At 56.9% G+C, this 18,241-nt stretch overlaps 6 protein-coding genes across 6 annotated transcripts; 3 read left to right on the top strand and 3 right to left on the bottom strand.

Annotated features, from left to right (window-relative positions):
• Positions 1 to 53: 53 nt before the first annotated feature.
• VDAG_06393 (uncharacterized protein) lies at positions 54 to 839 on the top strand (the record flags this gene model as incomplete). Its single annotated transcript, XM_009658771.1, has 1 exon — positions 54 to 839. The coding sequence occupies one exon, from the start codon at positions 54 to 56 to the stop codon at positions 837 to 839; it is 786 nt and encodes a 261-aa protein (XP_009657066.1).
• Positions 840 to 2,186: 1,347 nt separating this feature from the next.
• Positions 2,187 to 2,602, bottom strand: VDAG_06392 (uncharacterized protein; the record flags this gene model as incomplete). Its single annotated transcript, XM_009658770.1, has 3 exons — positions 2,187 to 2,352; positions 2,412 to 2,516; positions 2,589 to 2,602. The coding sequence occupies 3 exons, from the start codon at positions 2,600 to 2,602 to the stop codon at positions 2,187 to 2,189; spliced, it is 285 nt and encodes a 94-aa protein (XP_009657065.1).
• A 729-nt stretch (positions 2,603 to 3,331) lies between these two features.
• On the top strand, positions 3,332 to 4,906 carry VDAG_06391 (CCR4-NOT transcription complex subunit 7; the record flags this gene model as incomplete). The annotated part of the gene is made up of 2 exons (XM_009658769.1): positions 3,332 to 3,790; positions 3,854 to 4,906. 2 exons carry the CDS (start codon positions 3,332 to 3,334, stop codon positions 4,904 to 4,906), a joined length of 1,512 nt encoding a protein of 503 aa, XP_009657064.1.
• A 792-nt stretch (positions 4,907 to 5,698) lies between these two features.
• VDAG_06390 (fyv-10) lies at positions 5,699 to 7,260 on the bottom strand (the record flags this gene model as incomplete). Its single annotated transcript, XM_009658768.1, has 3 exons — positions 5,699 to 6,520; positions 6,592 to 7,131; positions 7,210 to 7,260. The coding sequence occupies 3 exons, from the start codon at positions 7,258 to 7,260 to the stop codon at positions 5,699 to 5,701; spliced, it is 1,413 nt and encodes a 470-aa protein (XP_009657063.1).
• Positions 7,261 to 9,469: 2,209 nt separating this feature from the next.
• On the top strand, positions 9,470 to 10,689 carry VDAG_06389 (centromere-binding protein; the record flags this gene model as incomplete). The annotated part of the gene is made up of 2 exons (XM_009658767.1): positions 9,470 to 10,298; positions 10,358 to 10,689. The coding sequence occupies 2 exons, from the start codon at positions 9,470 to 9,472 to the stop codon at positions 10,687 to 10,689; spliced, it is 1,161 nt and encodes a 386-aa protein (XP_009657062.1).
• Positions 10,690 to 14,139: 3,450 nt separating this feature from the next.
• Positions 14,140 to 16,820, bottom strand: VDAG_06388 (uncharacterized protein; the record flags this gene model as incomplete). The annotated part of the gene is made up of 5 exons (XM_009658766.1): positions 14,140 to 15,546; positions 15,601 to 15,837; positions 15,916 to 16,386; positions 16,440 to 16,623; positions 16,812 to 16,820. The coding sequence occupies 5 exons, from the start codon at positions 16,818 to 16,820 to the stop codon at positions 14,801 to 14,803; spliced, it is 1,647 nt and encodes a 548-aa protein (XP_009657061.1). The 3' UTR covers positions 14,140 to 14,800.
• Between the last annotated feature and the right edge of the window lie 1,421 nt (positions 16,821 to 18,241).

Below are 18,241 nucleotides of genomic sequence, written 5' to 3'. Positions count from 1 at the left end.
AGTCTGCCACCTCACCAACGCGGAAAGCGAAGCATGACGACGAGCTGCTGAACATGAACATTCACGACGCCCTTTTCCCTCCTTCCGCCTCGCCTGCTGGGTCTCGCGACGCCTTTTCACCCGCTGCCTTTAAGAACCTCGAGATGACGGCCGTTGCGCTCCTGACCAAGTTTCAAAATGCATACGAATCGCAGAGCGCCGCATTGCGGGAAATGGAAGTCGAGCGTGACACTCAAGCCGAGGAGGCTGAGGAGGCCGACACGCGAACCAAGCACCTCAAGCTACAGCTCGAGAACATGGCGCTCCAGGCCGTCGAGCGCGAGAAGGAAATGCAGGCCCTCATGGCCGCCCTTGAGCGCGAGAAGGCCGCGAACCGCAGCGGCCTAGCGTCCGACAGCGCCACCATCACGTCGGAGGACCTCGGCGCCGAAGACGACCAGAAGCGCCGCCTCTGGCGCAAGAGCATCACTGAGGACACGGACGAGGAGAGCGTTGGCGACGCGCCCAGCGTCTTCTCGCGGTCGAGGAGTCCCACCCTCGCCGCCCACCCGCTGGGCCTGGATGCCCAGCAGTCCTCGCACAGGAATGCCTCTTCACGCAACTCGATGCAGTCGCAGCCGCAGATCAGCGCCTTCCAGAAGCTGATGAGAGGGTTCGGCGATGCGGCGGCCGGCCAGGCTGGCGCTGCGTGCCAGAGGTGTCAGGGGCAGGACGAGCGTGCTGCGTGGGACACGGCGAGCCTGCTCAGGGACGAGAACCGGGGCCTGAAGATTAGGGTTGCCGAGCTCGAGACGTGCGTGGACGCGGCCTTGGATGCCGTGCACGGGATTCGTTTGTAAATTGGGTGTGCGTGGTTTTGAGTTTGGACGGCGTTGGGATCATTCAAGGGGGCCGGCTCAACAGGCCGACCACCAGGGGCGGGGGGCGTTTCTAGCCATTCGGTCGGGGGTTTAAGCATTGGAACTCATGGCACACAGATACATTGGCCTCAGAGCCTGGCCGTCACACGACATAACATTATACCTTAGCAACACAACATGGACATAAATTCATGACCTGTAGCAGTGACGTGGGCTTCAATGACCGAAGAACCTTATGTGAGGCTCGTCCAATCAGTAGCCTGTCGTTTCGGTCGCTCCTCGTCCAGTGATGACCCGTCGGATTGTGCTTGTTGAAGGACGGCCAGGAACGAAAGTTCGAAGCGAAGTCGGCCGTCGCTGTTGGGGTCCCCGTACTCTTACAACTACCTGCTAAAATACATGTTGATCAGGCTTTGGATTTTGCCGTTCATACAACTTCGGACTGGACTACAATGCGAACTTCGGAGTGGTCGGTGCTGATTCTCCATCGAAACGTTTTCTGGGGGGATTCACAATGCATAGCCGGAAATCGCTGCAGGGACGCACCAAGGCTGAACGAATCCCCGTAAGCCAACAAGGGGGGGCCAAAAAAGCCACACTCCTTAGAGGTAACCTTACTTTGAACCGTCCTACTGTACTTTATATCAGCTCAAAACTGATAAAAACGCATTTGCCCTTAATGATGTCGCCGAATATTTAGTAGGTGGAATTTCAGAGTATTTGACTGAGATACGAGGTGTTAAGAGGGTTCCGAAGTTAGGAGTCTTTCTGGATGATGCTTGTGTTGGGCGGAATTGCAGTGCGGCTTAATCTGTTCCCCCCTTTGGCCAACCACAAAGTTCAAGGTCATCGCTGAAGATTTCTTTCGACCCTAGCAAGTTTGTTTAGCGGTGTTCGTCGCAGTACGCATTGGGGAGGGTCTTCGGCCGAAATGCTGGGGTTTCGTCGGGACGGCCCTCTTGCATATCAGGGGCGCTGGTCAGATGGACATGAGCGTACTCACTTGCCACAGTGGCATCTGTGACATTGTGCCGCGATTACTCTTCGTCGAACCTCTTGTTGAGGAGCTTGCGAAAGGGAGCCCCGCCAATTGAGCGACTGTCCACGTGGGTGATCGGGAGGATACTGTGTCCGCCCTTGCCATCGCTGCCGTTGGCCATGAAGTTGACGCTTGCTTGGCAACAGCAGTCCATCAATTCCTGGGTTCAGAGGCCACATCAATCACCGCATTTCCCGTCAGCATGACTCAAAGAAAATTGATTCAGATCCTGGGACCGATCCCTCCGTTGTTCTGCAGACTTATGTACATTCTCCCCCGCCGCCCGTTCAGTGGTGTCCCTTGCCGTGGCTGTCCCCGTGGTGTCCGTCGTCGAGGAAGAAGTACTCGTAGGCGCAGTAGGCGGAGAAAGCGACGGTCGCGATGCCGAGGCCAGGGAAGCCCGTCTTGAATCGGTTCCAGCGGGTGAACTGGCCGGTGTAGCGCCACGCCTCACTGTCATGTCCTGGTCAGCGGGAAGCTCCTCATCGTCAGTGGTATTGAGAGGGACTGACGCTCGCTCCCAAGGGTCGTATCGGGGCTGGCCTGTGGACGCCTTGAGGGCGCGGATGTCGAAGCCGGTGATGTTGGGCCTCTCGCCCTTGGCGGCAAGTCGTAGTCTGTGTGCGATCGATGTCAGCAGGCGTGCGGGGACGAAGATGCGTCAATTGATTTCGGCGTGCTCGTCTCACCTCGTCGGCTGCATGGTGTCTGGTGTGTTTGTGTCGCTGTGGTGGTTGGCGATATGGACAGAGAGAGAAAGGCCCTAGACAGAGGTCGTTCTCGATGTGAGGTTGTTCGCGGTTCGACGGCAAATGCCGTGAGCGCATCCTGCCTTGTGGTGGGTCCCACGCCCGGTGCACTGACCACCTCAGTCCGCCATGCCCAAGGTCGTCGGTCAGCTGGCCCTGACCTCGTTCAAGTTCCTTCAACCTCAACCATCGAATTGCAGCCCGATCAAAGACAATAACCCCCCGGACCACAGCCCAGCCATCCCGGTTGAGCAACCGACAAGCATTCAATTCCCATCGCACTTCGAGCATCGTTACCGTCGCGCACCGCCATCCTCGACCCCTTGCTTCGACATCCCTCCACGACACGGTCGGCACGACTCCACCTGCGACAAGTCACCACGACTGGGGGACGAGGCCACATCAGCGAGCTAGCCCAGCCTGCATCCCTCGAACCACCGCCAATGCAAGGCCGAGGACGTCGTCAGTGCCCTCAGTCATTTCACCAACACGGCAATACAGCCCACGGTTAGAGACCTCCAAGTTTCGCTTACCATTCCACGCACGAGCTTCGTCCATCGTATCCGATCACCTATTTCCCAAGGTCACCTCGACCCCCGCCCTATCGCGGACGCCCTCATCGATACCATCCCCTACGACGTCCGTATAGCGCTGGTCACTGCCTTGGACCTTTCCACTTTGGCATGCCGCCTCCCCCGCTCAGGTACCCTGGCGGGCCCAACACGATACCGCCCTCTTACCACCAGCAGTTCTCCTCCCACGCCCAGGGACATGGCGCTGCTCACGGCCCACCGCTAGGTGGCAACCCTTCCTACCTCAATGCCAACTCGCAAAGCAGCCCTTTCTCCATCGGCGGTAACGTCCTCGGCGGAGTCGGAGCTCTTAACGGAGGGTTCGGCGTCGGTGCGGACACAGGAGGGCTCGGCAGCCATGCTGCGCGCATGGGCTTTCAACAGGCCGCCAACATTCACCAGCAACAACAGCATGGCCAGGGACAGCACGGCTTCGGCGCCGACCACGGCGGTGCCAACATGCGCGGCGGTCACAATAAGGGCAGGATACGAGAGGTGTGGAAGCACAACCTCCACGAGGAGATGGCCGTGCTGAGAGACCTGGTGGACAAGTATCCTTATATTGCTATGGTAAGAGAAGAGACCGTTCTTCTGGTTCAACGTGTGTTGTTTTTCTCTAATGCTCGCGGACAGGACACCGAGTTCCCCGGTATCGTGTCACGGCCAATGGGAGGCTTCAGGGGAAAGAGCGACTACCACTACCAATGCCTGCGGACCAACGTCGACATGCTCAAGGTCATCCAGATTGGTCTCGCCCTCTTCAACGAAGAAGGCGAAACCCCGCCCGCGCGTCCGAGCTCGGCGGACCTGGCAGACTTTGGCCCGGCCGGTCGACGGAGCGCCCAACAGGGACCGTTCCCTTACGCGTGGCAATTCAACTTTAAGTTTTCCCTCAAGGACGACATGTACAACGAGAAGTCGATCGAGTCCCTGCAGACCGCGGGCATCGACTTTAACCTGCTCGAGCGCGACGGCATCGACCCCCACGACTTTGCCAGTCTCCTGATCCCGTCGGGACTCGTCTGCTTCGATAACGTCAGGTGGATCTCGTTCCACGGTGGATACGATTTCGGATACCTGACCAAGCTGCTGGACTGCCGCGCCCTACCTAGCGACGAGGTCGACTTTGATCGCATCATGAAGCTGTACTTCCCGTCGACATACGACGTCAAGCATCTCATGAAGCATGCCATCCGGCTGCACAACTCGGGTCTCCTGACGCCGAGCGACCCCAGCACGAGCGAGATACTGCAAAAGTTCGAGCACAAGTCAGGCCTGGAGAACATTGCAGAGACCCTCAAGGTTAAGCGCGTCGGCGCAGCGCACCAGGCCGGCTCCGATTCGCTCATCACGGGCAAAGTCTTCTTCCAGATGCGCGAGAAGATCTTCAACGGCGACATTGCCGACGACCACGTCGGCAAGGTGTGGGGTCTCGGCATCCCCGACGGCGGCCTCCTCATGGGCCACATGATGGGAACCCACGCCGGCGCCGGCGGCGCGGGCTCGCACGAGCCGAACGGCCAGCAGCAGAACGGCACGCCCAGCACGCCCAACACGGTCAGCGCCGGCCTCGTCAGCACGCCCGGCGCGCAGTCGCACAACACGAACGGGTTCAACACGGGGCCGATGACGCCCGGCGGCGGAGGCGGCGTCTTTGGCAGCTTCGCCTTCAACGCCAACCGCTAGAGGGGGCCTCCGCTGCGCTACGGCGTGTTTCGTCCGTCGTCCGCCTGAACCCTCTGACCGAAGACAGTTTTTTTATTAAATAAAAAAGAAATGACAAATCCAAGTATCGAAAGCAGCAGTCGCGCACGCTTGTTCGGTTTCTCGGTTTCGGAGGTCCAGGGCGGACGAATGAAGGGGACGAATCATATCCGTGGAAAGGGGTAAAAGGGAGGGGCGGGGCGTCATTTTGGTAGGGACGTTCCTCGGTAGGACGACGCACGGAGTTAGGATGCCCGGTGGGACAAAGGGAAAAGGGAGGCGTCGTTCGCTTGGACTTTGTCTCCCCGTGCCGGATCGCTGGATTGGGGGGGGGCGGCGCGGCGCGGCCCTTGTCATGTACTGTATTGTGAATACCTTAGGTTAGCCAGGGCGGGAAGGAAAGGTAGCCGGGTTGGTCGGTAGGTAGGGCAATGCCGAGCGGCTTGACTTTTACGCAACCTCGTGGTGCGGTGACTGGGCTGCTGGTGTTTTTCGTCACTTTGCGTGAAAATAGGGCTCGCATGCTTCGCAAGTGCAGCTCCCGCGCCAGCCAGGTGTCATCCGAAAAAGGTTCGATTCAATGTATCTGCCCCCTTAACTCCAGCTGATTCGCGCTCGCCACAGCGAACCCAGAATGGTCGTCTGGCAACGCAATCTCACATCCCGCTAATAAAAAAAACGCCATGCGTGACACCTTTCCTGAACACACCTGAAGAAACAAAGTACGCCGTGTCCCATTATGATACGCTCCACTTCACCCTCCCCGATCCCACATCACGTAATGTACACCTTCTTGAGCTCCTCGGCATGATACGTCGCCCCCGTCTTGAGATCCTTGACCTCAACCTCGGGCTCGAGCCCGGACTTGCGCGCATAGTCCTCGAGGCGGTCCTTGCCAAAGGCGTTGCCGTTCGGCAGCAGCAGGAGGTCCGTGTCGACGTGGCTCTTGGTGTGGTGGGCGTACGGGACGTTGCGCGCGAGGTCGTTGAGCTCGGTGGAGCAGATGGGACAGGACGCGGCGGGGCTCGAGATGGCGGCTGGGCGGGCCTGTTGATGGTGATGGTGGTGGGGGTGAGGATTCTGGGAGCGGGCGCCGTCGCCGGAGGGCTCTGGCTGCATGTCGTGGTCTTGTTGCTGCTGAGACTGGCGCCAGCGCTGGGCTTCGTTGGACGAGGACAGCGGGATGCCGGCGTTGGTCTCGGGGTACTGTTCCGGGGAGAAGGGTATCGTGGTCGTGAAGGAGGCGACGGCGCTGGAGGAATGGCAGGCGGGTGTCTTGAGGGCAGAAAGGCCGGAGGAGAGGGCGATGTGGAGAAGGGGCAGGCGGGGCAGGGCGAGGAGCTCGTTGTGGTTGTTGGTGAATATGTCGACGAGGTTGGTCCAGCGGTCGAGGCTGTAGAGGGCGGCGTAGGTTGTGTTGGCGGCCGCGTCGGCGTCGGAGTAGGCGAGGAGTCCAAAGGCCTTGCGGCACTGGTCCGGGTAGACAGACTTGTAGGGGACGATGTACTTTTTGAGGTGGGCGATGGCCTCGAGGTACTTGTGGCTGCGGAGGAGCTCGACGTATTGCTGGAAGCGAAGCATGAACTCGAGACTGCTCTGCAAGGGGTAGTTGTCAGCGTGACAGCCCCACACTGAGATGGCGATCTCAGATAGAGGAAAATACATACATCTTTCTTGCGCAGCTCCTTCTTGTTGTCTTGGCACCAAGCAAGTGCTTCGGCAACGCTGCCACCACGTAATGACTCCTGAATCCTGCTCATCGAGACAAACGTCTGGACGTCGACGAGATCCTCCATGTTCTTCTCTGCAGTCAACGCATGGGCGCTGTCGTTGTAGCCTTGCCGCAGAAGGTAGTCAACCAAGAGGCGGTCGAGCCTCTTACGGCTCCAGGTCTCGTACTTGACATCGTCAAAGCTGTGCATGCCATAGAGCTCGCCTAGATGGGCGATGCGGGCTTCGGTCTGATGATAGAGGCGGGCCTCCTCGTCGGCATAGGTCGTGAGTTTTCGTTTGACGCCCCGCATCTTGGCGATCATGGCGTCGAGATTCTGCAAGACCTGATCGGGCGAGGCCCGCCCATTGACCGAGGCGGTGGCCGTGTCTTTGAGGAGGGCCTTGATGGAAGTGCTCTCCTTCTCGACGGTGAAGTGAGCTGCTCGAAAATTGTTTCGTAAGAGTTCGTACGGCAGGCGGAGGAGGGGTTGGTCCTGAGAGTGGCAGAGTCAGCTAGAGTTTCCTGTGCTCGTGAGGTGCTGGCATCGAGTGAGGAATCGTAGGAATCGTACAAGGAGGACATGGTCCTGGTGTTTGATGGTGGAGTGCTGGTGGTCGCCCATGGCTGCCACAGCTTGAGGTCGACACTGAGAGGTGGTGTACGGGCTTGCGGCAGCTTTGATGGGATTTCCCAGTGGCCAGACGTCGGATGGTCGGGTGCAGAAGGTGGAGGGGTCGAGGTTTGGGTAGAAGGCTCACGGAGAGCTCTGGGTGCTTGTGGCTGGAGCTGCAGTCAGTGACATCGGACCACTGACGTGATGCAGGTCGGGAATAGTGGGGCTCTTCTCGGCCGCTTCTCGACCTAATGCCTGAGGTAAGGTACCTGCAAGGTAGGCTTCCAGATAGGAGCCCATGTTTCCACTTCAAACCTATCGACGTAGTTCAGGTCCTATGTTTCCCTGGGATGCTAACTACAGCATACGTCACGAGACATATGTCACAAGAAATACGGCAAAACACACACTCATTCTGTCGTGGATCAATACCTGGAACTTGTTGCCCAGAGGGCCTGCCCACGGCAATGCATGGTACATGCCACTTCTAGCCACATCTGTGGCCAACAGGCGCACGGCTGATCAATCGGAACTCCAGGGCGACAGCATGTTGCATGCTTACGCGAATGGCAACAACCAGCAGCCTTGCCCTGTCTCACTCGAGCCTAGTCAAGTGATTCCGAGGGTGCATCCAGTACAGTGATCAGGTGATGGCCGGTGAGGCTCGGTGTGCTCGGGCTCGCACGAAGACTGGTCTAGCCCCGCCTACCCGCGTTTTCGATAAGGAGATGATAAGACAAGGCAACCCTCGTCCGTCGCAGCTCATTGGAACGGGGCACCCTGGCGGAAACAGCCAGGGTGCAGGTGCTGAGCCAAGGTGTGCTCGAAAAGGCTCGCTCATTGGTCTGTTGGCACCTGGTGGTGTGTTGGCCTCAGGCGCCGACCAAGATTGCACCTTCCAGCAATATTTATGGCCAGCCTCACCCACTTTTGCACGTGTTCAGTCCTCACCCCGTGACCTTGACCACTTGCACCTCCAGTACGCAGCCGGATCCCATCGCCGCCCGCTGCCCCCCCCTGGACCAGACGTGAAGAGACGCGACAGCCATCGAGAAGAAGGCCATATTCTAAGGGTTTCTCGTCAGCTCAACATTGAAAACCTATCTTCGACGCTTGATATTCACTTGTTCTTCACCTTTTTTTTTTATTATCCTGCACCACCATTTTGGCCTGTCAAAGCAGCTTGGCCTTCTCCCAAACCCGCCCATCTTCTATTGCCCCCGCCCACAGCGCGACACGCGCAGCGCGATATCACGAGATCACAGCAGTCACTCCTCCTCACGTGCAGCCCGCCTAGCACCCTCGCCCGTCCACTGGCCGCTCCAGGCACATGATCTGAGAGGTATGTCGGCTTCTCATCTTCGTCACTCATCACCGACACCCTGTGTGGCCCTTGCATTCGTCTATCGCGCACCACGAGGAATCGCTGCTGTCAGGCATTTCAATCCGATTCACCAGCTGTTTTCTCCCGTCTTATTTTTCTTCGCCCTTTGTCGATACGCGATTTCCTAACCTCCCGTGTCAATTTCTGCATCACGCACTTCATCAATCCTTCATCGCATTGCCATGTTGTGCATGCATTCTTTCAATCTGCTCGCGACGACAAATTGTGACTCGCCATTTGATCGTCGCTGCGAAGTCGCACTCCCTTTGATGACAGCATCATCCATGGCTCTCCCTAGGCCTTACGGTCGCATGAGCCACTGTCAGGCAGCACCATCATGGCCATGACCCACCAATGGCGCCCCCCAACAACGGACGAGCCATGGCAGCATTGATTATCGCCTTACATGGACGTGTTTGAACAGCATTCATGTCTTCCGTTGTCTACATGAAGCGTCTTGTCGCGCAACACTGTGCATCTTGCAATTGATTGATACTCATCGTCGCTCATCTGTGCCTTCATCAGCGGACATACCGCTGCGCATTCAACCGTCGCCTACCTACAAGCGTATATGGCGTATGGCGACATGGGCAGTTCGCCTGCACATTGCTACCTCACCAAACCTTTGTCGTACTAATTCGCATTGGCAGCGACACCAGACGGCGCATCTGAAGATTTTACTTCAGTCTGTCTAAGACACGGCACTCCCTTGCCTGTTACCCAAAAATCCATCCCACCGTAACTGACGAGATCCGGGTTATTATACCTGGTCTCTCACACATCGTCACAACGGCCCCCATCACGTCGCACGACAGCTTCGACGTAAGCCTCGACATGGCTGACGATCACCCCGACCTCTCGGCGCTTCAGTCGCCAGTCGCTTCGCCCACCATTAAGCGCAAGCGAAGCATTTCTGAGCAGGAAAGCCCCGGCCGTGCCAAGAAAACCGCCACCACCAATGCCCCTTCAGCCATCATGTCGGCTGCCGATGCCGACACGGCTGCCTTCATCGAGCACGCCGTCGAGGCCGCGGCCGCGGCCGCTGCTAATGGCGTCAACGTGGCCGACCTGAATGCTCTTCAACAGGCTACCGCCGCTGAGCATTCTGAAGCCGCCGACCCTGCCAACGCCTCGAGCACTGCCGCCGCCGCTCTCGGATCCATGTATCCCAGCATTCACGTACCTCAGACCACCGAGGCCCAATTCGCCTCGCAAGGAGTCAATGACGGCAATCATGTCTCTGACTCGGCCTTCGACCCCAACATGACCCAGCATGATACCATCATCGACAGTGCTCTGGCCGGCCTGCCCTCGTCTGGGAGTCCTCATGATCTGACGCCTCCGAACGATCAGCAGCAACAATTGACTCACGATCAGCATCAGCAGATGCCCCAGCATGATCAACACCAACACGATCCTCATCAGCACGATCAGCACCAGCAGCACCATCTCGACCAACACCCGCACATGGACCCGCAGCATCAACAGCACCAGCACCTCGAGCAACACCAGCAACAACAGCAGCAGCATGAGCAACCACCACCTCAACCGCAGCCCGCCCAGCACAGGTACTCGACCGGCTCTGCAGGTGCCCCTCCCAAGTCGAAGCCCGATGTTGGGTCTGACGAGTGGCACAAGCAGCGCAAGGACAATCACAAAGAGGGTAAGTCTCCTTGTTCTCCAGACCGGCTTATGTGGATTGCCATGCTAACTAGACTTCAGTGGAACGTCGCCGTCGTGAGACGATTAACGAAGGCATCAACGAGCTGGCCAAGATTGTGCCCAACTGTGAGAAGAACAAAGGATCAATCCTCCAACGCGCCGTCACATTCATCAATCTCCTGAAGGAGAATGAGTCTCAGAACCTGGAGAAGTGGACTCTGGAGAAGCTGCTTACCGAGCAAGCTATCGCCGAGCTGAGCACATCCAATGACAAGCTCAAGCAAGAATGTGAACGTCTCTACAAGGAGCTCGAGACATGGAAACGCGTCGCCCAAAACGCCGGCCTCTCGCTGCCTCAGCAAAACAAGGACGAGGCGCCGGCAGCGATCTAGAATGTCCGTTCTCATCAACCTCGGCATTCCTCATCTTCCCCGCCGAGCACGCAGCAGCAGACCTCCGAGGTTCCCGAGTCGTCCGCACTTCCTTCGTGGTCTGCATGGCTTGTATGAGTCGCCACACCGTGGTCATGGCGCACATGGTCACACGAAGAGGGCAACCTCAGGCATGTTGCGTTCGGATCACAAGGAGCCTAGGCAGCTTCCCTTTGGCTTGAAGGCTACCAGTCGTCTGTTGACCCGCGGATGTGGCGAGGCTCACCTTGAGCCCCCCTTTTCCTACAAGGGGGATGATCTATTTCGAGACGAGTGTGGTTGTGTTGATGACTTGGAGTGTGTGCGAATCCGACGCCTTCCTCGAATAGGAAGGCATCGTCTGGAATTATCTACTTTTCTTTTCCCCGGCGTTGGTATAAGCATTCGGCGTTCAGCGAGCACTGCCAGTATTTGGAGCAGTGGTCGCCACTAATTCAGGAAGGACAAGGCAGGCAGGCAGGCAGGAAGGAAGGCTGGAGGAGGGGTTCTGAAGCGCGCCAGGAATTTCATCAGCGCGCGTGTACTGTGTCGGAGTATTCTGTCTGATAGGATGCTTCCCCCCTACTCGAGGGGCTCGTATTTTTTTCTCTGCAATGCCAAGATGTCAAAAGAGACACGTCGTTCAACAGTTCAAACCAATGGCCTGACAGTTTTCGCTGGTCTGGATTTCTCTGGTCATGGTGTCAGCTAGGCGTCCCTGTGTGACTTTGAACCTGTCAAGCTCCAGCATGCAGCAAGAAGGAGAAAACAAGGTTGAAAACATGGTGCTGCAAAATATCTGCCTCCTCAGGCAAGTTTCTGCCTTGCCTGAGGCCGCCTCCTCACTACCTAGCCAACAGTCCGGGCACGGTGTCATCCGGCCAGCGGGCGCCGTAGCTCCTATATATGTGACGGCCCAATCGCCGCGTCCAGCTCCGTTTGCCCACCGGAGACGCTGTGTACCGGAGACTATGGATACCCACAGCACAAACCGTGTGTGCAAACTGATTCTCCTCCATGCAATGGCCTGATGGCGCGTGAGACGGACAACGACATGCGCGGATGAGACGGCACGCTGCTTGCATGAAGGGGGCCAAGTTTCCGCACGCGACGCAACTTGGTTTTTTCTCTTTCTTTCTTTCTTTCTTCTCCCCCCCCCTTTTCCGTCGCTACCCGCTTCTCGCAACGCAGCCCACGAACAGTGCAGGATCAGCACGGCATCCACCATAGCAAGGGGGGGGGAGGGTAGAGCAGGCTTGTGTCTATGCATGGTCCCGCATGCAGAGGTTGCAGCCGCCGTCTGCATTGTCTCGTTGTGTGCCGTGCTTGCTTGCTTGCTGTGCAGAGCATGTTTGGTCTGCAAGGCAAAACCCGGCCAAGGTACTGTAGTTGCGGGGGGGGGGATCAGGCAAAGAGGAGGGGTGAGGAAACCAAGCTCAACCCGGTAGCTGGAACGGAAAACACCCCCACTCTGCAGGTGTCTCCTTTCGATCTGTTTGCTCCCGTTTCATCTGTCGACTGCATCAGCTCTTTCTTCCCATGTTCCCTGACTGACTATAGGAAGGGGGGGCGGGGGGCGGGCGACGTGGGTGCGAGGTATTGACATGGATCTGAGGGCTCTGAGTCGTGTTGGCGCGAGCAGCTTGCTGCAGACTCCCCTATGTAGGTTTGACGGGGGTCGCAGGCGCGCTCACACGCAAACAGACGAGATGTGATCAATCAAGTTTTGACGTGACCTTCACTTGACAGGCATACAGAAAAAGGGACAAAGAGGCATACATAGTACAAATGAAAGGTGAGAGGCACGAGCAAGGCCAGCCTCATGTTTGCTTGCTTCGCCTTGAAGAGCCTTGGCAAGGCTTTGCGGTGCAGCCTGGCCGCGTGCGCCGACGATGGTCGTCAAACAATTGACGCCCCCAGACTCAAACCCATGGCCTAGGCGCATGGCTGAAGAATCGCTCGTTTCTTTTCCCGCGTTCGTGACGCCCAAGACAGACATTGGAGTTTGTCCACGAGAAACGCAATGGGACCCCAGTCACCAGGCTCCTCACATTGCCTGGCTCATTTAAGAGAGAGAGAGAGAGAGAGAAAGAAAAGGAAGAACACAGAAAGGCTCTGGCATCATTTACATTGTCACATGGCATCGATAGTATCATCCTCATGCCCTCGCTCAGCCTTTTTCCGAACTCTCCCCAAGATCTGAACCAGGCTCCGTTCTCTTCTCTCGGCAGTCGGAGCCGCCCCCCAGCCGGAAGGAAGCGCCAATCTGACGAGAAGATCAACTGCAACCCACCCTTGCTGGCTTGACACGATTCCCAGATGTCTCCACCATCATGATGGGAACCCAAGATCTAGCTAACCAAGGGAGTCGAGGGGCCTGCCTCCCAAGAATGGGAGCGGGAATGCTGGGTGTGCGCGATGTGATGTGAAAGGGAGGAGGGGGGGGGGGGTGCACGGTGTAAGGAAAAGCCAAAAACCCTTTCCTCCAGCCAGCTTTCTGTCAATTCTCAACTTTTGCTCCCGAAGAAGAACACCCCCCCTCCGTCCAAAAACCGGGGACGCCAAAGTCAAAAACACCAGAGGAGGGGGGACAAAAATCTTGGTTGAGATCGGAGGAGAAGGTTGAGGAGAATCTGAGAGACTCAGGCCCAGAGAAAAAAGTCCGGTCCAGGCAAACGAATCCTGGCCCGCGGCTGCTCCCGGGGGGAAGGGGGGTATCCACTCTCTCACCGGTCGGACCGGTGACCGGGATCAGCCCGCGCTAGGTGGGGTCTGCTGCCCTATTTCCCTAACAGTATCGTACCACGTACCACGGTGGGCGGGGTACGACGGAACAAACACCACCAGGCGATGCTTCGGTGTCCGCCTCCCCCCCCTCCCCCCCTCTCGCCCTGCGTACATCCACCCGATCAACCCCATGAACAAGGTTTTTGAAGGGAGGGGCGTGGGTTAAGCGCGGCTCCTTCCGCTGGGTGTGTACCATCGCGCCTTCTCCTGCTCTGCCGTGCCCCTAGGATCAAAAACGTGAAGGCGTGTCGCGTGGGAGCCATATCCCGGGGCCAGATGCCATTTCTGATATGCGATGTATCAAATCTCGCTCTGTTCCGGCCGTCGCGTGTCTAGTATCTGGCGATGAAGTGGAGTTGTCTCGATCCCACGACCTGCGGTTGAGCGATTCAGAGAACCGTCTAGGCGTGGCCATCATGGGAGGGACCTGACGTGATGTTTCTGTTGCTGCTTTGCTTGCTTGCTCCTTGGCACGTCACGAACGTCATGTCACCTTGGTCTTGGTCTGGTCTTGGTCGCAGGTGGCCTGGCTGCCATGGAGTTGCTCTCAACAGATCCTGCCATTCTTCGTCATGTTGGTCGGAACGCCGCCAGCCGGCGCACTTTGCAAGTATCTTGGTCACACTGTAGTCGCGGAAATCCTGCCTCAGCGCAAACAAGCCTTGTCATTTGGGAAGAGCCTTGGTAGCCGCCCCAGCCAGCCCGTCGTGCCCATGGCAGTCATCAACTCATCAAGCAACGAACCGACACATCCGACGTCCTGTCCGTGCCGCCGGAGTCTTCCTGTTATTGAGTAACGCAATACATAAGCAATACAGCCCATCATACGTGCCGCTACGCCTCTTTCTTGATCGCGTCACGCCCCTCCCCCCCAGATAGACAGAGCCAGGGAAGAAACTCACAAATCATTAATCCTTCTCGCTCCCTTTCCTCCGCTCCCTTGCTTGATATGGCCACCCGTGTTCTGTGAAGGACCAACTAAACAAACAAAAGCAAAACCGGTGAACAAACCAAAACCAAACGCAACTATGACGCTCGCATCGCATAGCCAAATGTGACGTGCCGTAGGCCCGCCCAAGTGCGAACCTTCGCACGGCAAGACAGAATCGCTCCATCCCACGGGTTCGCCCAACCTTCCAAACAGGAGGAGACAACAAAGTTCAGAACGCACAATCTTGATCGCCATAATATGTAGAGTAGCCCTGCGCCTGGTATGTTACTGGTGTTGAATAATCAGAAACCCCGCCGGAATTTATGCTTTTTGCCGTCCCTCCTGGTGATAGAAACCTGACTTGAAGGACCAAAATTACTGTAGCCGAGGCAGCGTGTCAGACTTGACACCAGCATTGGACATGGACCGTCCATCATGGCCTATTGTGTACGTGGGAAACCCCTGAGAGCCTTGTACATGGCCCTGGTTTGCAGTTGTTCCGGATGGGAACATACCACCCTGTTCAAAGTTTCCCCGTGAGAGTCCGTCGTATTGTGCTGCAATGAAAGGAGTTTGGGCGAGTGGTACGCCAGCATGATTGTTGAATTGGCTGGGCGGAGTGGGTGTCGACGAAAATGGGTAGATAGAGGCCGGGCCAGGCGCTGTTGTCCCTGGCTGCCACGACTGATTGTAGATGCCCGCAGACTGTGGGTTGGCATATTCGGTAGGCGAAGTGTAAATCGAAGCCCTGCGGTGGCCATCTTGAGGGCCAGGGCCAATATCGTGCATCGGTATACCGCTTGACGAATGAAGCCTCTCGCTGTCGACAAAATGCTGGTCCGCATGCATGCTGGGCTGAAGCAGCTGCTGCGTGTACGGCGCACCTCCACGAGGAGGCAGACCATCCATGTACGAGCTGCCCTGAAGACCCCCGGCAGGGCTATGGTCGTGACTCGATCCATGCATAAGGGTGTCATGGGTCGCAGTAGATTTGGAAGGCGACGTACTGGAAGCCGACTGAGGCTCGCACTCATCCTTGACGGGAGCACTATCATCGTGTTCCGACATGCCAGCCCCTGGAAATCGCTCTTCGGCCATGACGAAGACCTGTGTATCGGCATCTTGCATCGGTTAGCATGCGACGTCACTGCGGCCACGGTCAGAGGGCGAAATACCTATTTCTCCATGCTTGAACCGCTGTTCGCTGAGCGCAACCTTGAAAATCTCATCCAGATACGGCTTCTTCTTGGCGTTTTTATGGTTCTCCTTGGCAGAGAAAAACATGGACAAGGCTTCCTCTGTCGCTTCCTTGAGTTTTTCGACTGTAAGATTCATCTTCTGGATAGATGGGTGCTGTTTTTCGTTGGGCTCCACTATCATTCGAAGGATGTGGCACAACAAGTAAACGCGTTCTGTACGGGCGTTAATAGGCAGATTCCCTGGTTTGGGTTGTTTTTTTCTTCATGGGCAGGCTGTTGTGAGCCACATACCTCTTTTGTAAAGATGATCAGGTTCTTTGTGCCTAACCTTTTCTTCCTTCGTTGTGCCCCAGGGTTTCGGCCACCAGTCCGGTGCCTTCTCCTCTTGTCCGGTGTAAGGGTGGTTGGTCTGTTTCTTGGGCTCGACTACCTTGACCCAAGCTTTGGCGATGAGCTTACAGGCTGTCTGTTGACAGTTCCTGAATCGCTGGTCGTAGAACTTCCTCACCTCATCGGTGTCGCCTATCTTCAGCCCCTTTGTAACAGGGCCCATCGTCACAGACGGAATGTCGCTATCGTCATCGATTGGTCGCCGGTACGCCCTAGCCCTCTTTCGCGGTTGAGAAAAGTCGTCAGAACCGAACACCTCGCTGCCCTGTCGACGTCTCTCTGCTGCGCTGGATCCATATCCTAATGGCACTTGTTGCCTGTACTGTTCACTGGCATAGCTAAGTTCAGGATCATCGTGCATGGGGCCAATGGCTGTGATGTGTAAGTACGTGTAGCCGAAGGATTGCATGTCAACATAGACGTACCGCCGGCGTCTGCTCTCCTCACTTGCTGTCGAAATCGATCCATGTCGAAAAATGTACTGGCAGAGCTTGGATGGTTTCGACCTGGGCCGGAGAATGTTTGCGTGGAACCATCGTCGAGTATGGCAGCCACAAAGTAGTGCCGCGCAGGAATGTTGCAGTGTTCTCGCAGAGCCTTCTCAATGTCCTGGAGTAAACGAAGTCAGAACGGTCCAGTGTTGATTGCCTGTCCAATCTCACAAGAGGTGGCCGACGAGTGTCATTTAGTTCGTGATAACGCCCTTCATCATATGTCGTCTCAACACTCCGGTCTTGGTGCTGGTGCCATTGTGGCTGATGTCGGGGGAAGGCCTCTCTTGACCAGTCACCCCGTACATTGACCATGATGACAGCGAAGTGAGTTCAGGCGACTCCGCTCCGGGTCACTCTGTAACGAGAGGGTCGTTGTTCGATCTGTCTTTAAAGGAACAGCAAGCGGAGCTGGTGTGCACTCTGTCGTATCGATTGGTGGAGCTGAGCCAGAGGCAACTTGAATACGACGTATGACTAGGTCGAGTCAGACAAAAAGTGCTAATCTGTGAGGAAAGAACCAGAGCATGGATTGGCTTACTGCGCTCCCGCTGCAGTCGTATGTCGGTTGAGGCCCGGCGGTGGGAATCAGAAGCCGATGTGACACCAGGTGCTCAAGTTAGACGGAGTACGGCTTGTGCGAGAAAGAGCTGCTGTCGCAAGTACTGCGTTAATGAAGTTCGCGTTACTATGTAGTCCGATGACAAGCGTGTGCAGGAGATAGAAAGAAGGAGCTGCGTCAGAAAGGGATGGCGAGCTGTCAGTTAATTATCAGACCGCTCCTGTGGACTTTGTGGCCGCGGTTTCGCAGAGCAGCGTGCTGACAGAAGTTGCGATGTGACTGTTGACGCGGGAGTGAAGTTGCCGGACGGGAGCCCGCGTAGGAAGGACCGGGGGGAGGGGGGGCTTGAAAAGGAGAGCTGATGTGCAAACGCAGCGCCCAGCCGAAAAGCCAAACTGCTGGCAGAGGCTGTTGCAAGGGCTTGTTGTCCGGTGGTGAAGGGCAAAGAAGCACAGTCTCTAGCTGTCAGAGGTGGCAGGAGCTTTGATTTCGACTAGTAATGGGGCGTTCGAAAGCAGAGTTCCAAGGTGACTGATCAAATTGGGCGGCAGACGAGTGTTGTTGAGCAAGGCCTTACAGTCCTGTTGGCGTGCAGTACGGTCTGAGACATCGGGGGGATGAGCTCTCCACTGGTTCACGTCCTGTCTTAGTGGCTCTGGCTAGAAAGGGTCCTGTGTCGGCGTGGTGAAGCCTGATCCTAAGATGAGGGCAATGGTGAGGTGAAGATCGAGGCGAGGTGAGAGGACGACCAGCCAAGTATGGCGATATGTCGGTTGTTTGAGGCTTGGGGCAGAGTAGCTTGATCCAGTGCCAGTGCTATCGATCTCCACACGTCGGCGGCAGAGACCAAGGTTGGTGCAGAGGGAGCCGCAGGGGAGATGCTTGCGATGGAATGGCAAACCGAGACGATTCAGAGCACGATTGGGCGATCGACGTGACTCGATGAGCCAACGAGCAGACGCAGCTGACGGAGGAGGAGGGGGGCGCCCAGACGCAGTCTCCCGTTAGAAGGACAGTGTCTGCTCAAGACACAGGCAAGCTGCTGGAGACCAGATTCGATGCGTGGACGGGATGGGTGGATGGCTTCCTGTCGAGAAGGGCAATCAAGAGGAGGTGGGCGAGCAGCGATTCCTCCGACGAGACCGATGTAACACCTCTCTGCACTCATGCGCCA

The sequence above is a fragment of the Verticillium dahliae genome, genomic scaffold (genome assembly GCF_000150675.1).
Source record: "Verticillium dahliae VdLs.17 supercont1.12 genomic scaffold, whole genome shotgun sequence".
Lineage (NCBI taxonomy): Eukaryota > Fungi > Ascomycota > Sordariomycetes > Glomerellales > Plectosphaerellaceae > Verticillium > Verticillium dahliae.
Note: the sequence above shows the minus strand (reverse complement) of the source record. Positions and strands in the feature narration are given on the sequence as shown.